General features: G+C 42.3%; 2 protein-coding genes across 4 annotated transcripts; both read left to right on the top strand.

Moving 5' to 3' along the window:
* Window positions 1–1863: 1863 nt before the first annotated feature.
* abhd13 (abhydrolase domain containing 13) lies at window positions 1864–6466 on the top strand. Its single transcript, XM_075479465.1, has 2 exons — window positions 1864–2053; window positions 3384–6466. Exon 2 carries the CDS (start codon window positions 3418–3420, stop codon window positions 4471–4473), a length of 1056 nt encoding a protein of 351 aa, XP_075335580.1. The 5' UTR covers window positions 1864–2053; window positions 3384–3417; the 3' UTR covers window positions 4474–6466.
* Window positions 6467–7157: 691 nt separating this feature from the next.
* tnfsf13b (TNF superfamily member 13b) lies at window positions 7158–11046 on the top strand. Of its 3 annotated transcripts, none has more exons than XM_075478676.1 (6): window positions 7158–7895; window positions 8017–8131; window positions 8866–8922; window positions 9133–9257; window positions 9532–9682; window positions 9805–11046. In XM_075478676.1, the coding sequence occupies exons 1-6, from the start codon at window positions 7674–7676 to the stop codon at window positions 9915–9917; spliced, it is 783 nt and encodes a 260-aa protein (XP_075334791.1). In that variant the 5' UTR covers window positions 7158–7673; the 3' UTR covers window positions 9918–11046. The 3 variants fall into 3 exon arrangements, with proteins under 3 accessions (XP_075334791.1, XP_075334790.1, XP_075334789.1); XM_075478675.1 differs by having other exon boundaries at window positions 7996–8131; window positions 9145–9257; XM_075478674.1 differs by having other exon boundaries at window positions 7159–7895; window positions 7996–8131; window positions 9805–11044.
* Window positions 11047–13611: the final 2565 nt, after the last annotated feature.

Raw genomic sequence — 13611 nt, 5'->3', positions numbered from 1 at the left:
GGTTTATTTTAGCAAAGTCACTCTCCCTCCAGATGCTGTTTTTCCAAGGGAATCTTCCTTAAAGTGGAGCACAGGGGAGCGTTTTTACCAACAGGAAATGGTCCGCTTCTATAAAGATAGTTTACAATCTCTTTTGTGAATCTCATTGTTGTGATATCAGGAAAAGCGCTGATCGACTGTTGTTCCAAAGGACGACAGCCGCTGATGTTAAGATTCTGCGAGACAAAATAAAATGGCATATACACATAAGCTACAACTTTTCGGTAACAATACGTTCAGCCACAGTACACAGTAATCAGGCAGATACATCATTTATGTCGCTGACACACGCTGGCTATATCTTAACCTCTTTTCTCCACAGTAATGTATACCAAACTTCTCCTCAGTGACCTCAATGTTTCAACTTTAAGCTTGTTAATAATACACAATTAATCAATGTTAATGAACTGATTTATGTTCATTAATACAGAAACTATGCGTTTTCATACGCTGAATATGTTTTTAGTTCACAGTATTCTGACTTGATTTTCTAAGTTTTAACCATGTACATGTTGTGATGCTGACTCGATCAACACAGAATCAAATCAGTGAACCTCAAGGACAGAGCTGAGCAGCCAACAGCTGCTCTGGTCGGCACGTAATCTATCCGTCTGCTGCAAGGTCACACTGAGCAGGAGCAAGATGTTAAACACAGTGAGACCAATGAGCAACCAACACAGACAGGGTAAATCTCAACAAATAAGCTACTTTTTTAATTCCGTTTAAGCTATATCTTGATATATATATTGATCGTTGTATTCTCCATTACAGTTCAATTTTTAAATTAGTTTATGGTTCACCACATAATTAGGTGCGACTCTGCGGGAGAAGGTTTAATTCCATCAGTCGGGAAAATTCCTCAATTACCTCATCTTTTCTCATTTTGTTGACCTGACCTTTTAATAGCAGCTGACGGGGCCTATTGAGCTGTTGTCCCAGGTAAACAGGAACTGAGATTAAGATTGTTTGCAGGATGAAGTACAATCTGCACTTTTACTGTGGAAACTTTGTTCAAAGACATTTCCATCAGCGCCTGACATTGTAAGTGTTCCTACTGATTTTGCCAGCATTTGAAACCTGTTTCAAGTGCTTTTTTTCAAAGCAACCATTTATTAGAAGGTTTACATGTATACTGAAATATATCAATATAACCTTTTTTCTTGCTGAACTCGACCCCCCTTACTAATTTACCCCTTTCACACAGTGTAAAGTCAATAGTTAGTGGTTAGTGTTAGGCTAAGGTTGAATATTGATTCACTCGCAGTGCTGTAAGTAAAAGAGTGGGGGACCATCGGAAAAGCAGCCTTTTGGTGGTTACTATTGATTTGTAAATGCCTTGGTCAAGATCAAGCATACGCAAAAATACTATATCATGAAAAGCAGACTAAAGTAGCAATTGTTTGCTTCTCCATGCAATTAAGCATTACATTGGTAACCCCCTTCTTTTTTGAAGGATCTATGAGTCGTAGAACTTCATCTGAAATTGATGTTGGGTTATCAAGAAAATATTCCAGAGCCGTATATAGAGAAATACGGCTCTGAAATATTCTTTGTAAGAGCAGCACCTGGTGGGCAAAAAGCGAATAACACAAGACTGTTTGTACAGTAGTGACAAGGGGACTTTACATTAAACCACTGTTGTCAATATTCCAAGAGCGTTGTGTTGTGTTGTACAATAGAGGTTATACATGTTATTTTATCAATATTATCAGCAGCTGCTACGCTCTCTTGGAGTTGTAATACGCTGGAACGCTGTATAAATTAATCTATACGGACCATAAATATACCGGAACTGCGGTCCTTATCTCCACCTCAACACGGAACTTACGAGAGTTACACTAGTAATGCTAATCTACTGTGTAGCTTCGCCGGTTGTTGCTGTCAGTCAGTTGCCTTTTCTGCATTAACTAGAATTTTGCAAGCCGGTACGGAGCTGAATGACAGCGACTGTGCTGTCTGCGTGCCTCTGTTCAGTAAAGATTCCACGCAGCTGTGACGCTAAAATGAGAGAAGGGTGAGTAGGTGGCTGCCTAGCCAACCATTTGATGAGCTGGCTAGGTAGCTAACTTAAAAAGCTAATTGTAACCGTGCTAACAGCACCAGGCGAGGTAATGCTAGCAAAGGAAAGCTTAATGGTTAGCATACTTGTCATTGGGCTAACTCGTTTGCAGCTAGCGTCGATTTCTTTAGGATTTAGGCCACGTTTTACAACACTCAGCGGTGACTGCCGCTAACGTTAGTTCATGTTGGACAGCTTCTTGTGAAAGCTCTCCTGACGGCTGCCGTAAGGAGAGCTTTCACCTTGTTTTGTTTTTGTTTTTTTTCAGGCTGGCAGCAGCTGTCACCATCTCTTCCTTGTGGGTGGGGTCGAGTCATTTTTAATTTTTGAATTCACATTCACTGCACCCAGCAACACTGAAGTTGTCGCTGACTTTCCGGAGAAGCCCCACATCATATATGCATTATATTTGACAAATATGCGACGCGGGGGCTCTCTAAGACGAGTTATGTCAGCTTGTGACAGACGAGGGATGCTTGAGACGGGTTGCATTTGTTGTCACCTCTGGAAAACAGTGGCATAGCATTTTTTTTATTTTTTTTTTGGTATTTCACCATTACTAGCAAGGGAATTTATAGTGCCGATTTCAATTGCTGAATGTTTTTTGATGACAGCTGTTGCTAGGAGTATAACCGTTAGCTTTTAACTGCTGTCGCGTCGTGAAATGTTTGACAGGTTTCGTTTAATCCCTTTTTGTTTTGCGTTTCCATTTTCCAAAACTGTGTCCACAAGTTGACTGTGTTCCACAAACCCGATTGCTTCCTAAGAATAGATTTGTGGTTGTTTAATCCTTACCAAAAAGGTTTTTTTTTTTTTTTTTTTGGTCTCCAGGGAAAATTGTTTTGCAGCAAAGCAAAAGAAGAGCCTTCTGTTGAGAATGCAATAACTCAGATTTATAACAAAAACGTGTATGTCAAACCACTAATGTAACGCTTATAGTAGCTTAAAATTAGCTGATTAACCCTTTCATCATATATATTTTTTTTAATGTGATCATGTCCAGTTAAACCACTGAAAGAAATAAAGGTACAATTTAAAAACAATGTATTTTAGTCCAGCCAAACTCAACACAAAAGCATCGGGAAACTACTGTCAAATTTCCCTACATTTTTATAGTCATTAAACTAAACTAAACACTCAATATTTGTTTGCAACGGCCTTGTACATTATGGTACATTGGTATACTAATATATCCTGGTAAATGATGTATTGTTTTAAACTGAGTGACGATTTCTGTACAGAGTACCTGAACATTCCCCTCCTGTTTGGCTCTCTGTGTTTGCAGGGTGTGCGTCTTGTGATTCAGATTGTGTGCAGCCATGGAGAAGCCCTGGAGGCTGTGGGGGGCAATGGAGTGTTGTACCCTGACTCTGGTCTCCTGGTCCTGGGGCGCCTGTCGAGTCTCCCTTTTGGCCCTCATCCTCACCTTCCACTTATACGGAGGTTTTTTCCTCCTTGCACTCATTCTGGCATCTGTGGCGGGAATTCTCTACAAATTTCAGGACGTTCTCCTGTACTTCCCTGACCAGCCATCCTCCTCCCGCCTTTATGTTCCGATGCCAACAGGAATCCCACACGAGAATGTGTACATTCGCACCAAAGACGGGGTGAAGCTCAACCTCATACTGCTTCGTTACACAGGAGGGGACGCAACTCCTGGAGTTACCTCAGGAAGTCAAGGCAGCCCCACTTCCTCTGCTCCACCTACAATCCTTTATTTCCATGGTAATGCAGGTAACATTGGTCACAGGGTGCCAAACGCTCTGCTGATGCTCGTCAACCTGAAAGCAAACGTGGTGCTTGTGGACTACCGTGGCTACGGAAAAAGCGAAGGAGAGCCCAGTGAGGATGGGCTGTACCTGGATGGCGAGGCCACGTTGGACTACATTATGACCCGCCCCGATCTGGACAAGACAAAGGTGGTACTCTTTGGTCGTTCTTTAGGAGGTGCTGTGGCAGTGCGCTTGGCATCAGCCAACCCTCACCGCGTAGCAGCCATTATCGTTGAAAACACCTTCCTGAGCATCCCCCACATGGCCGCAACCCTCTTCTCCTTCTTGCCCATGCGCCTGCTGCCCTTATGGTGCTATAGGAATCAGTTCCTGTCCTATCGGCAAGTGGCGCAGTGCCGCATGCCTTCGCTGTTCGTGTCAGGTTTGTCGGACCAGCTCATCCCGCCAGTCATGATGAAGCAACTGTACGAGCTTTCTCCTGCACGGACTAAACGGCTGGCTATCTTTCCAGAGGGCACACACAACGACACGTGGCAGTGTCAGGGCTACTTTGCTTCTTTGGAGCAGTTCATGAAAGACTTGCTGAAGAGCCATGCCCACGAAGAGAGCGCTCAGCCCTCAGCTAGCGTCACCATTATCTGATGAAACAGTCAGGACTGACTGTGTCTACAGAAGGGACTGAACTGACTTTCGGGAAGAATGTATGTGTTTGGGGTTTGTTCGGGTTTTTTTCTATGCTTTTTGATTGTTTTTTTTTTGTTTGTTTGTTTTTTTTCGCTCTTTTTACTCTTCTGTACATTTGATATGTTTAAAGTGTTTTCACAATTTCAAAGTTTTAAGATGTGGTAACAGCATCCTCCGCCGGGGCTTTTGTGTCGCAGCTGTGAACGCATGTATTTATGACCAGAGGATACGCGCCCACGCCGCAGCACGTTTCACAATCGCTGAGAGATTTGCCGTTGAATCCGCTGAAACGACTTGAAATCAGTCCAACAGTTTCTTGTAGTATCGGTACCGCATACAGGGCCTTCGAAGTCACTGAAATCTGAGAATTACGGGAATCAAAATGAGACGTCTCGGTATCTAAATTCGTGAGTTACAATAACCTGTGGAAGCGGGCTGTAAATGTATATATATTTGTTAATACATTGCACTTTTCTGTTTAGATTTAAAACCAAGTGTTTATTATGTGGGCTAACATCTGAGCAATACTTTAAGAAGCATGAGGATGTGTTTTATTTTTGTTTGTTTATTGCAGTGGGGGGGTTGTTCTCCTTCCCTTTAGGCATTAAACATCAGTCATGTCTATGCTGCAGTAAATAAATATTTATTTTCACACTTGACGAGTTTCTCTGTCGCACTCGCGTAAGAAGCCCTGTTTCACGACTATGTTCAACCTCGCTGAGTTGATGTGGTCAGAAACGTAAGGTGACTTTTTTTTTACACGCTGCCTGATTTAAAAGGAAAAAAAAAACTTTTGAACTTTGAACATCTGTTTGATTAAGATTAGGAAAAGCCACAAAGCTGCTGAACGAGTACCGCGTCCCGTTAAAGATGCAGGATAGTTGTTCTTTATGAAACGGGCCTCGGTCGAGCAACTTTGGCGTCTATAATTTGGTAAGAAGCATTTATGTGGTTTGCTATACATGGACAGGTTTGGTTTTGTTCAATTCTACCTTTGTACTTTGCTGTCAGAGTAGTATGTTGGCTGAAAGAGTAAGCAGCTGCTTTGATCCTCTTGCCCCAACTGATCATTTGGAGTTACGGTAAATCTGTTGGAGGCACCGACTCAAAAGCTATGATTTCGTCCCAAAAAAAGTGTTGGTTTTTTTTTCATCTTGTGCGTTTAAGATTGAGGCCTCAGTAGTCTGAGTAAGGCTAATGTGGTGAAGAAACAATCTATTGAGAAGATAGATTCCAAAAGGGGATTTTTGAGAAACTGATATTATCAGCTCAAGCTAGACTTCATGTTAACTTCCACCGGACTGTGGGTTTTGTCCCCCGTCTCATACGCTTGTTACCCCGGGAGGTTAGTAATAAATGACTACCTTGAACAGCTGTTCTTTCAACCTACATATATACAGTATATGCCAATGTGAGCTCTGTATCGAGTTAGCTTTGTGAAGACAAAAATGAACCTGTCAGGAAGTAGGAATAAAGTGTGAACGATTTTAATCAAATGTTGTGATTATTTACTAACTGTTATTATCAGCCTTGTAATTGTTAATTGGAGGATTTTGCCCCCCCCCCCCCCTCCCTCTGTGGCAGAATGGCTTTACTCTCTTGGAGGGCTTTTAATGAGCTAATTAACCTTTCTTGCATGTCTTCCACGGGATGGAGCAGAGCCTGACGATTGAAAACATTGTTCTCCGCTCCTGCTTTCTCTAAATGCAGCACGCTGCACTGCAGTGGTTTGGAAGCCATTCGAATGCATTCAAAAGATCTCTTTAGCCATATTTGATTTTAAAAAATAAATAAATAAAAAAACAAAAATAAAAAAAAGATAGATGGCATCGAAAGACCAAATCTGTGTGTTTGTCACCGTAATCACAACTTGAAAATTGTCTAAAGGTCACTATGAATGTAAGTGGTGGTCTTGAATGAACATGCTTTATAAAAGATTGTGTACTGATAATTCTTTCTCCCATTTGTGTGACTTTTCTTTTTTTTTTTTTTTCAAAATAGTGGATGTCTCTGCCAGGTGTCCAAATTCACTGTGGAACATATTTTCATATATGTTCATCTGTCCGGATAGATTGGAATGTACACTGTTGGCGTCATTTGGGATTCACAAGTTGCTTTTGCAAGCCGGCATGTGATCACTTTGAGCTGGCGTACTCCTGTAACGAGCCCGCATGGTGTTGAGATGCTCAGCTTTTCGTGTACCATGAGATTCATCGTGACTGTTGCTTTGAGGAAACGGCGATGAGGTACCTGCCCAAACAGACATCTGAATGACTTGTTGTTCTTTTTTTTGTTTGTTTGTTTCCCATTTTAAAAAGAAGAAAGTTGTTTTCTATTCCAAAACTCTTGTCAACTTCTTTTGTAAGCACACATTTTCACTTTCTATTTTCTGTACTGTTAACATGCAATAAATTGTTACATTAAAACGTCTTTTTTCTTTCTTTTTTTTTTTTTTCCTTTTGGGTGTTTTTTTTGGAGCTCCGATTTCTAAAACAATTAGTTTTTCTTTGTGTCACTTCGCATTTTTTAGTCTGGGCATTAGTCTGTTTTGCCGTGTTATGGTGCTGTTCAAAGTTGAAGTAATTTTTGCACTTCCTTTTTTTTATCAGTCTGCGTCAGATTCTGACGCGTGAGATATCAATAATAATGTCCGTTTCTCCTTCTTAGTCTGAGATCATTGAACCCTTTTTTCGCCGCCGGGTTGTCGCTCGGCTCTCCTGGGCAGAATTTGGGTTTTTAGTTTGTCCGGAACGGGAGGAAGCTGAGATGTGTTTGGTCGTGGTGAAGGAGGATGGTTGAGAGAGATTTCTGGTGGCTGCTGGTCAGGCAGGAAGCTGCGAGTGTGGTTAGCTGAGCGGAACAATAGAGGGGAAGCTGTTTGCCTTTTTTTTTTTTTTCTTCTACTGTATTTGTTCTGCGCAGGTTATAGATCAGACGACTGGATGGCAGAAACGAGAGCTAAGGAAGTCCGTCTTTCTTAGAGAAAGGAATGAGCTACAGTAAAGCTTAGAGCCTTTTCTAACAGAAAAACTAACAGAAAAAAAAAAAACAACCGCCATTCCAGGATCTGTCAAAAACAGAAGCGGTTCAGGAGTTCGGATGTTAAGACTGGTCATGCTGCCAGTGTGAGCTCTTTCAGGGTTTAATGTTCACCCGCAATGGCAGCTCTTGCCAGTGTGGAGCCGGGAACTGGACATGGTGCCGGTGAAAGAAGGCTGTCCTGGCCAGTTTTCCTGCTGACACTCGCTGCTGTCACCTCCTCCTCTCTTTCAGCTTTGTCCCTGTACCAACTGGTGGCTCTCAGAGCTGAAGTAGAGGGACTCAAGTCAGACATCAGTCGCAGGAGAGAAGAGGGACAAGAGGTCGGACGCAGGGGTCAGGTGAGACGACTGCGATCGCCGGGGGGGGGGGGGACACGGGCCGAGATGGGGAAACGACTTGTAAAACATGTAAGTCCGTGTGCCTCACTGTGTTTCTAAGGATCGGGTCGTGTCTGCGCAGACGGAACATATCGGCGGCAGGAGAAGCAGCCAAGAACCTCCGCAGCAACCCGGGTCTCAGCATGCCTTCAGCCTAATGAGGAAGAAGAGAATGGTGCCTGGAACAGAGATGTTAGGTAAGACGGTAGCAGAGGAAGGTCAGTGTTCACATACTGTATGAAATTGGGCTTTTACAAAGTGTGCATGTTCTAAAGATCCAGTATCTATACTGCTGTTTCATGCTGACAGACACACGCACACACAGTGGATCATTCGCAGTGATGAAAAGCAACTCAATACATTTACTTTAAGTATTGTGCTTCAGAGCAAATTTGATGTACTTGATGTACATTGTACATTCTGCTCCACCACATTTAATTGAAAACTTGCGCGTTCGTCTCATGATCTCATGACACAGTGCATTATACAGTAAGAGTTTGAATTGTATATAGATATTTATTTATTTATTTTGATCTCTTTTTTTAATTTGGCTACTGTCGCCAACAAAAAAGTGAAGAAAAAAAAATGTCCAGGTTAAGGCCAATTCCAGATGCCTAAGAATGACTGTTTTCTAACAAATGATGACATTTCCCTTTATTTTCACACCTATTTTTTCCATCAAAATCGATTTGTGCGTGGGAAGTTTGTTTTCACTCACTTTTTCTGCTTTCACCAGTCACCCCGTGATGTATTTGCTTCCACTTGTGATCGAGGTGTGAAAGTGCTTCAGTAGTGAAACAAGCTTGCTTGTGTGCTATATACGTCAGTCTGACCAACCAGACCTCTTTTACTTTGACTGCGTTTTACCTTTTTTCTTAATGAAAGAATAAATATATGTGCTGAAACAAAATTCTCTTGTGTTTTGTCTCAGTTTCTCAGCCCTGCCTGCAGCTGTTGGCTAACAACAGCAGAAAAACCTTCAATAAAGGTACATACTGACATTGTCTGACATTGCAGCAGGGTGGGACAGTGTTTTAAAATTTGATCTCATGTTTATTTGCTAAGCTCTCTTCCTCAGTTAACTGGCATCAATCACGCCAAAAATGACAGATGCAACATACGTCCCCTACTGAGACTGATAGAAACACGTTTGCGTGTTCACTTGAAGTGCATTTACACGCTTTACATCTTCAATCAGAACTTGCCTCAGGCTCGTACACAGGTATCCCTTGGCAGGCTGGGCTGAGGAGAGGCTCTGCCCTCGAGGCCGTCAGTGACCGCATCGAAGTCAGAGAGGAGGGCTTCTACTTTGTGTACAGTCAGGTAGGTCAGCTTGCTGCTGTTTTGCCTTTTTTTCCACAAGGGGCTGCTGTTACTCTATTACAAATCTCCATTTTATTTTTTTTTTTCTTCACATAGTGCAGTAGGGGGTGGGGGGGGCTGCACAGTTTAAGTATAGTTGGTTGATAGACCTTGAAGAAAGGTCATATAAAAAAAAAGAAAGAATGCAAATTAAACATGCACAGTATCAAATGCTCCACCACCCACGTAAGCACTGTGTTTCATGGATGTAACCCAGTGGTTCTGATGTGCGCAGGTCTTCTACACGGACAGCACCTTTACAATGGGCCACGTGGTGATCCGATGGAAGAGGTATGTTGTGGGAAACGAGGATCAGGACGTTCATCTCTTCCGCTGCATCCAGAGCATGGACCCCGTCCACTCGTTCAACACATGCTACACGGGAGGTGAGCGCGTTTGTCTCCAGTCGGGTTTGGTGGGTGGTAATAGCCGGGTCAGGGTGATCGATTTCTGTTGCTTGAAGTAAATGCAACTCCAGAGTCTTACGTGGACATTTGAATCCCCCCAGGAATTGTGAAGCTGGAGGTGGGAGACTACTTGGAGCTTCTGATCCCCCGGTCTATGGCCCACGTGTCTCTGGAAGGAGATTCCACCTTTCTGGGTGCTTTGAAACTTGCTTAAAGTGCGTCGCCTCACGCCGAAGGAAAAGGGATGATGTTGCTGGAGAGAGGTGGCGTAGTTGGAGGAGAGGGGAACAGCACAGCAGTTCTGGTGACCTTGCCTGACTTTTTGGTGTTGTGAGAAAATTGACAGGAAAACAGCCATTCCTCCATCGGCTGAATGACAGGCTGTGTGGCTCAATTCTGCTTTCTTTATATAATCGCAACGCCCGCAAGGTTCAACTTATAAGAAATGTGTTACTTATGTCAAATCGCTCTTATACTGTTTGAATCGCTGATACATTCTCAATGTTTCTCGCTCGTATAAGCTTTTTTCACAGTCTGATTTCTCATCATCGCGCCATCTTTTGAAACTAAGTTTGTGTGTTAAACTGACTAATTCAGTTGCAATAAAGTTACAAGTGCTATTAAGATTCTGGGTGTAGATTGCTGTTCCCCATTTGGTCACAAGAACAGAAGTCTTTCGTGTGGGAGAACAAAAGAGAAACATCACGCTCAGGGTGAGCAGTGACAGTGAAAATCAAGCATGAGAGCATATTTTTAGCTTCTGGCAAATTATGTCTGCACTTTCAAAGGAACTGAGAATCCTGGAGGAAACAGTGGACAGCGAGGAAGAGTCACATCTGGGGAAGTGCACCAAATTATGACTAACCGATATCATTTATAGACCTTTTACATACATTTTTCTGTCAAATTTGATTATGGCGATCATGTCAGATTGCATAGATTGTATATGAATCAAAGGAAATCTCACTAATCACTCAAAAAGCCTTCACCTGCATATGCTTAATATATTGCACCAGCGTCTGATCTGTACAACTTTAAACCCTGCAGATGATTTGCTGGCATACCCAAGTGCTGTGGACGTTCTGTTGAGTGGTGGTCTTTTAGATTTGAAACAGGATTTCCTGTGGGACAGTGGAACACTGGAATACCTCCGAACGGGGATGTGCAGATACATCGGCCGATACCAATGTGTTCTAATAGCAGTGGCCGTCGTTTATCTGGTGCAACCTGGTCGTGTAACATTAACTTTGCACTGAAGTTGACATGATTTGTTTGCATTTAATTCTGTTGGGTTGAAAAAAAAAGGGTGATTGTTAGTCATCGAGTTTTTGCAATGCACATCTCATTATTTCCCTGGAATTAAAGGTTAGAATGAATAAAAACTATTTACATCTGTTAATAGCCAAGTTATTCTCTCTCACATTTGTGTTGGTTCTGCCCAGATACCAACAATCGGTGCATCTAAACTGCATTCAAAGTGAGAATTGTTTTTATTTCTTGGCTTTTCATGATAGAAATTTTCGTAATAGAAGAGTATTAAAATCATAGTCATCTCCAGCATTGTCACACACCACAAGTGTGCGAATATCTAGAAAAACACAGATTATTGACGTGGAAAAAAATCTGGTTGCTGTTTGGTTGTCAGGGAACAAAAGAAAACCACCAAATCGTGCCGACCCACCGGAAACCCAAGTGTTTTGTTTAGCTTTTTTTTTTTTTTTTTTTTTTTTTTATGCATTTTGCAGAGTTTGTTTTAAGCCAGTTCCCTTTAGAGACCATTTTAAAAACAACAAAAAATCAATCATCTAAGGTGGTGGTTTTTTTTTTTTTTTTCCTGTCTTTCAGACATATTTTCTAAGTTGTCTCATTGGAGATGCTGAATACACCACGTGTCGATCCTCCCTCCCACCTGCCGCATTCTGCCCTGTCTTTCTGTGTAACTAGCTCTCACACACACACACACACACACACACACACACACACACACACACACACACACTCAAACCTATTCAGGCTTTTTGTCATTTAGGGTGAGGAGTTAGACAAAACCTAGTGGGTGGTCACTTCTTCACCAGGCATTTTGCCCCTTGTGTCATGATTCCATATGACTACAACTTAAACCAAATGCTGAGTAGGGAAGAAGACAGACTAAAATGGGAGTACGGCCAGGCAAATTTAAAATGGGCTTAATGGATAGCAGTAACTACTTGTGGGAGAGAGAAAAAAATACACTATGAAGCCAAAACCCATGAGTAGAGCAGGCCAGGCGCGGTGACCCAAAGAAGTCACATAGGCTCTTTGATGAGCCGCCGGGTCTGTTTACCAGAGCGGCCGGCTGAACAAGCAGCAATTGAGAAAAAGAAGAAGTAGGAGGGTATAAGAGAAGACCTCTCCGATAAATGTGTCAAGCATGATGCTCCTCCTTCCCTCAGGCCAGAAATGTCTTTGTGTGATACCATGGTGACGGCTTGTGTGTTTGCGGAAGCTGATGTCACTGTGGGCTCGGCTCTCAAAAGAGAAACCAGCGTCTGACCGGGGAATCAGGAAATGGGACCTGCTGTGTACACATGCTGGCACTGTGTGTAGTTCACACGCTATACGCTCACACTTCAAACACAAAAACAGCAGATATCCCAAACATCCATGAAAGGAAGAGTTTGGCATGTAGAAAAACAGACTATTCACTTTCTGGCTGGAGATTATGAGCGGATACCGCTGGTGAAATCTGTGAAGTCTGTATGAAGTCTCTATTTGAGCTTAACAGAAACATTCACAGACACCTACTGTGTCTTGTTCAACATGTACAAAAAGGCTTGCAATTTTTCCGCATCTCCATCCATTTTTGTGACGCAAAAAGCTTCTGGTTGTGGCTTCATCAGAAAAGAACAAGATCAGATTGGCTTTTCTTTTCAAATTTTATGTCCTAAACAGGTGAATTCAAAGGAGGCATCAGCTTCAGTTTGTTAAAGCTAGTCTCCCTCAGTGTTTCATTTTTGCGAGTTGCATCCCTGGAGGATCTCAACATTTCTCTGTCCCCATCTGCACTCTCACGTCCTCCCTCCTCCCCTCTCCCTGTTTGGTAGCTTTCAGACAGGTCTGACTGATGACAGAGACTAAAGGTGATCCTGAATCCTGATTATAAAACCCAGCATGCTCTTTTTCTGCAACGAATCGCCACACTAACGCACAAGTTCCCACACTGCAGCTTATGCAATGCACAGGTTCTCATTTTGCACGTATGCAAACATTCGCCTTTTACTGCCCTTCCAAAATGTGCTGCACTTGCATGTCTGGCGGGGCTTTAATATGCTACATGCTTGTTCCATGTACATACTTATGTAGTATTTGGGGATTAGTTCGATTTGCTGCAGTCAACCCACAGTAATCAGGCTGATCCAGAGCCTTCCAGCTGAAGAGGCAGCAGAGCTGCCTGGATTTCTCATTTAAGTGAGGATTTGGTTTATCGACAAACTGGATTGTGCCATCAGTTGCTCTAAAGTCTAAACACCATGCTCTGAGCTTGTCATGTTGTAGTTATTTTTTTTTTCTTTTGGATTCAGCTGGAGGAGACACTAATTGTTTTTGATCTGAAAAATGGGCCTGGCCCTGCAGAGAAATAGGTTTGTTTGTCTTTAGCAACGTTACCATTTGTTCTCTTTTTGTTTTCCTCCCCTGACTACTTAAGATCAGACTTGAACATAATCTGATCTATAATTCATATTGTTCTGCCTCTGTCAGAAAACAAACCACGATAAAACAGCAGGGGTACATTCTGTACAGGGAAAGTCAGAACAGATCTTAAAGTTGTCTCCGTTCAAGATCATCTTTATGAATTTTTTTTCTTTCTTTGAGGCATTTTTTTTTTCTAAGGACGTGAGATCATTACACAATAAAGGAAAAAAAAAACA

The sequence above is a fragment of the Odontesthes bonariensis genome, chromosome 12 (assembly GCF_027942865.1).
Source record: "Odontesthes bonariensis isolate fOdoBon6 chromosome 12, fOdoBon6.hap1, whole genome shotgun sequence".
Lineage (NCBI taxonomy): Eukaryota > Metazoa > Chordata > Actinopteri > Atheriniformes > Atherinopsidae > Odontesthes > Odontesthes bonariensis.
The sequence above is the reverse complement of the archived record's forward strand: the minus strand, read 5'-3'. Positions and strand labels throughout refer to the sequence as shown.

Excerpts from the sequence above, each read along its gene's own strand:
- abhd13 (XM_075479465.1), top strand. The coding sequence starts at position 3,418 with ATGGAGAAGCCCTGGAGGCTGTGGGGGGCAATGGAGTGTTGTACCCTG.
- tnfsf13b (XM_075478674.1), top strand. The coding sequence starts at position 7,674 with ATGGCAGCTCTTGCCAGTGTGGAGCCGGGAACTGGACATGGTGCCGGT. Across the intron at positions 7,896-7,995 it reads AGGTCGGACGCAGGGGTCAG|GATCGGGTCGTGTCTGCGCA; the intron begins GTGAGACGACTG and ends TGTGTTTCTAAG. Across the intron at positions 8,923-9,132 it reads CAGAAAAACCTTCAATAAAG|AACTTGCCTCAGGCTCGTAC; the intron begins GTACATACTGAC and ends ATCTTCAATCAG.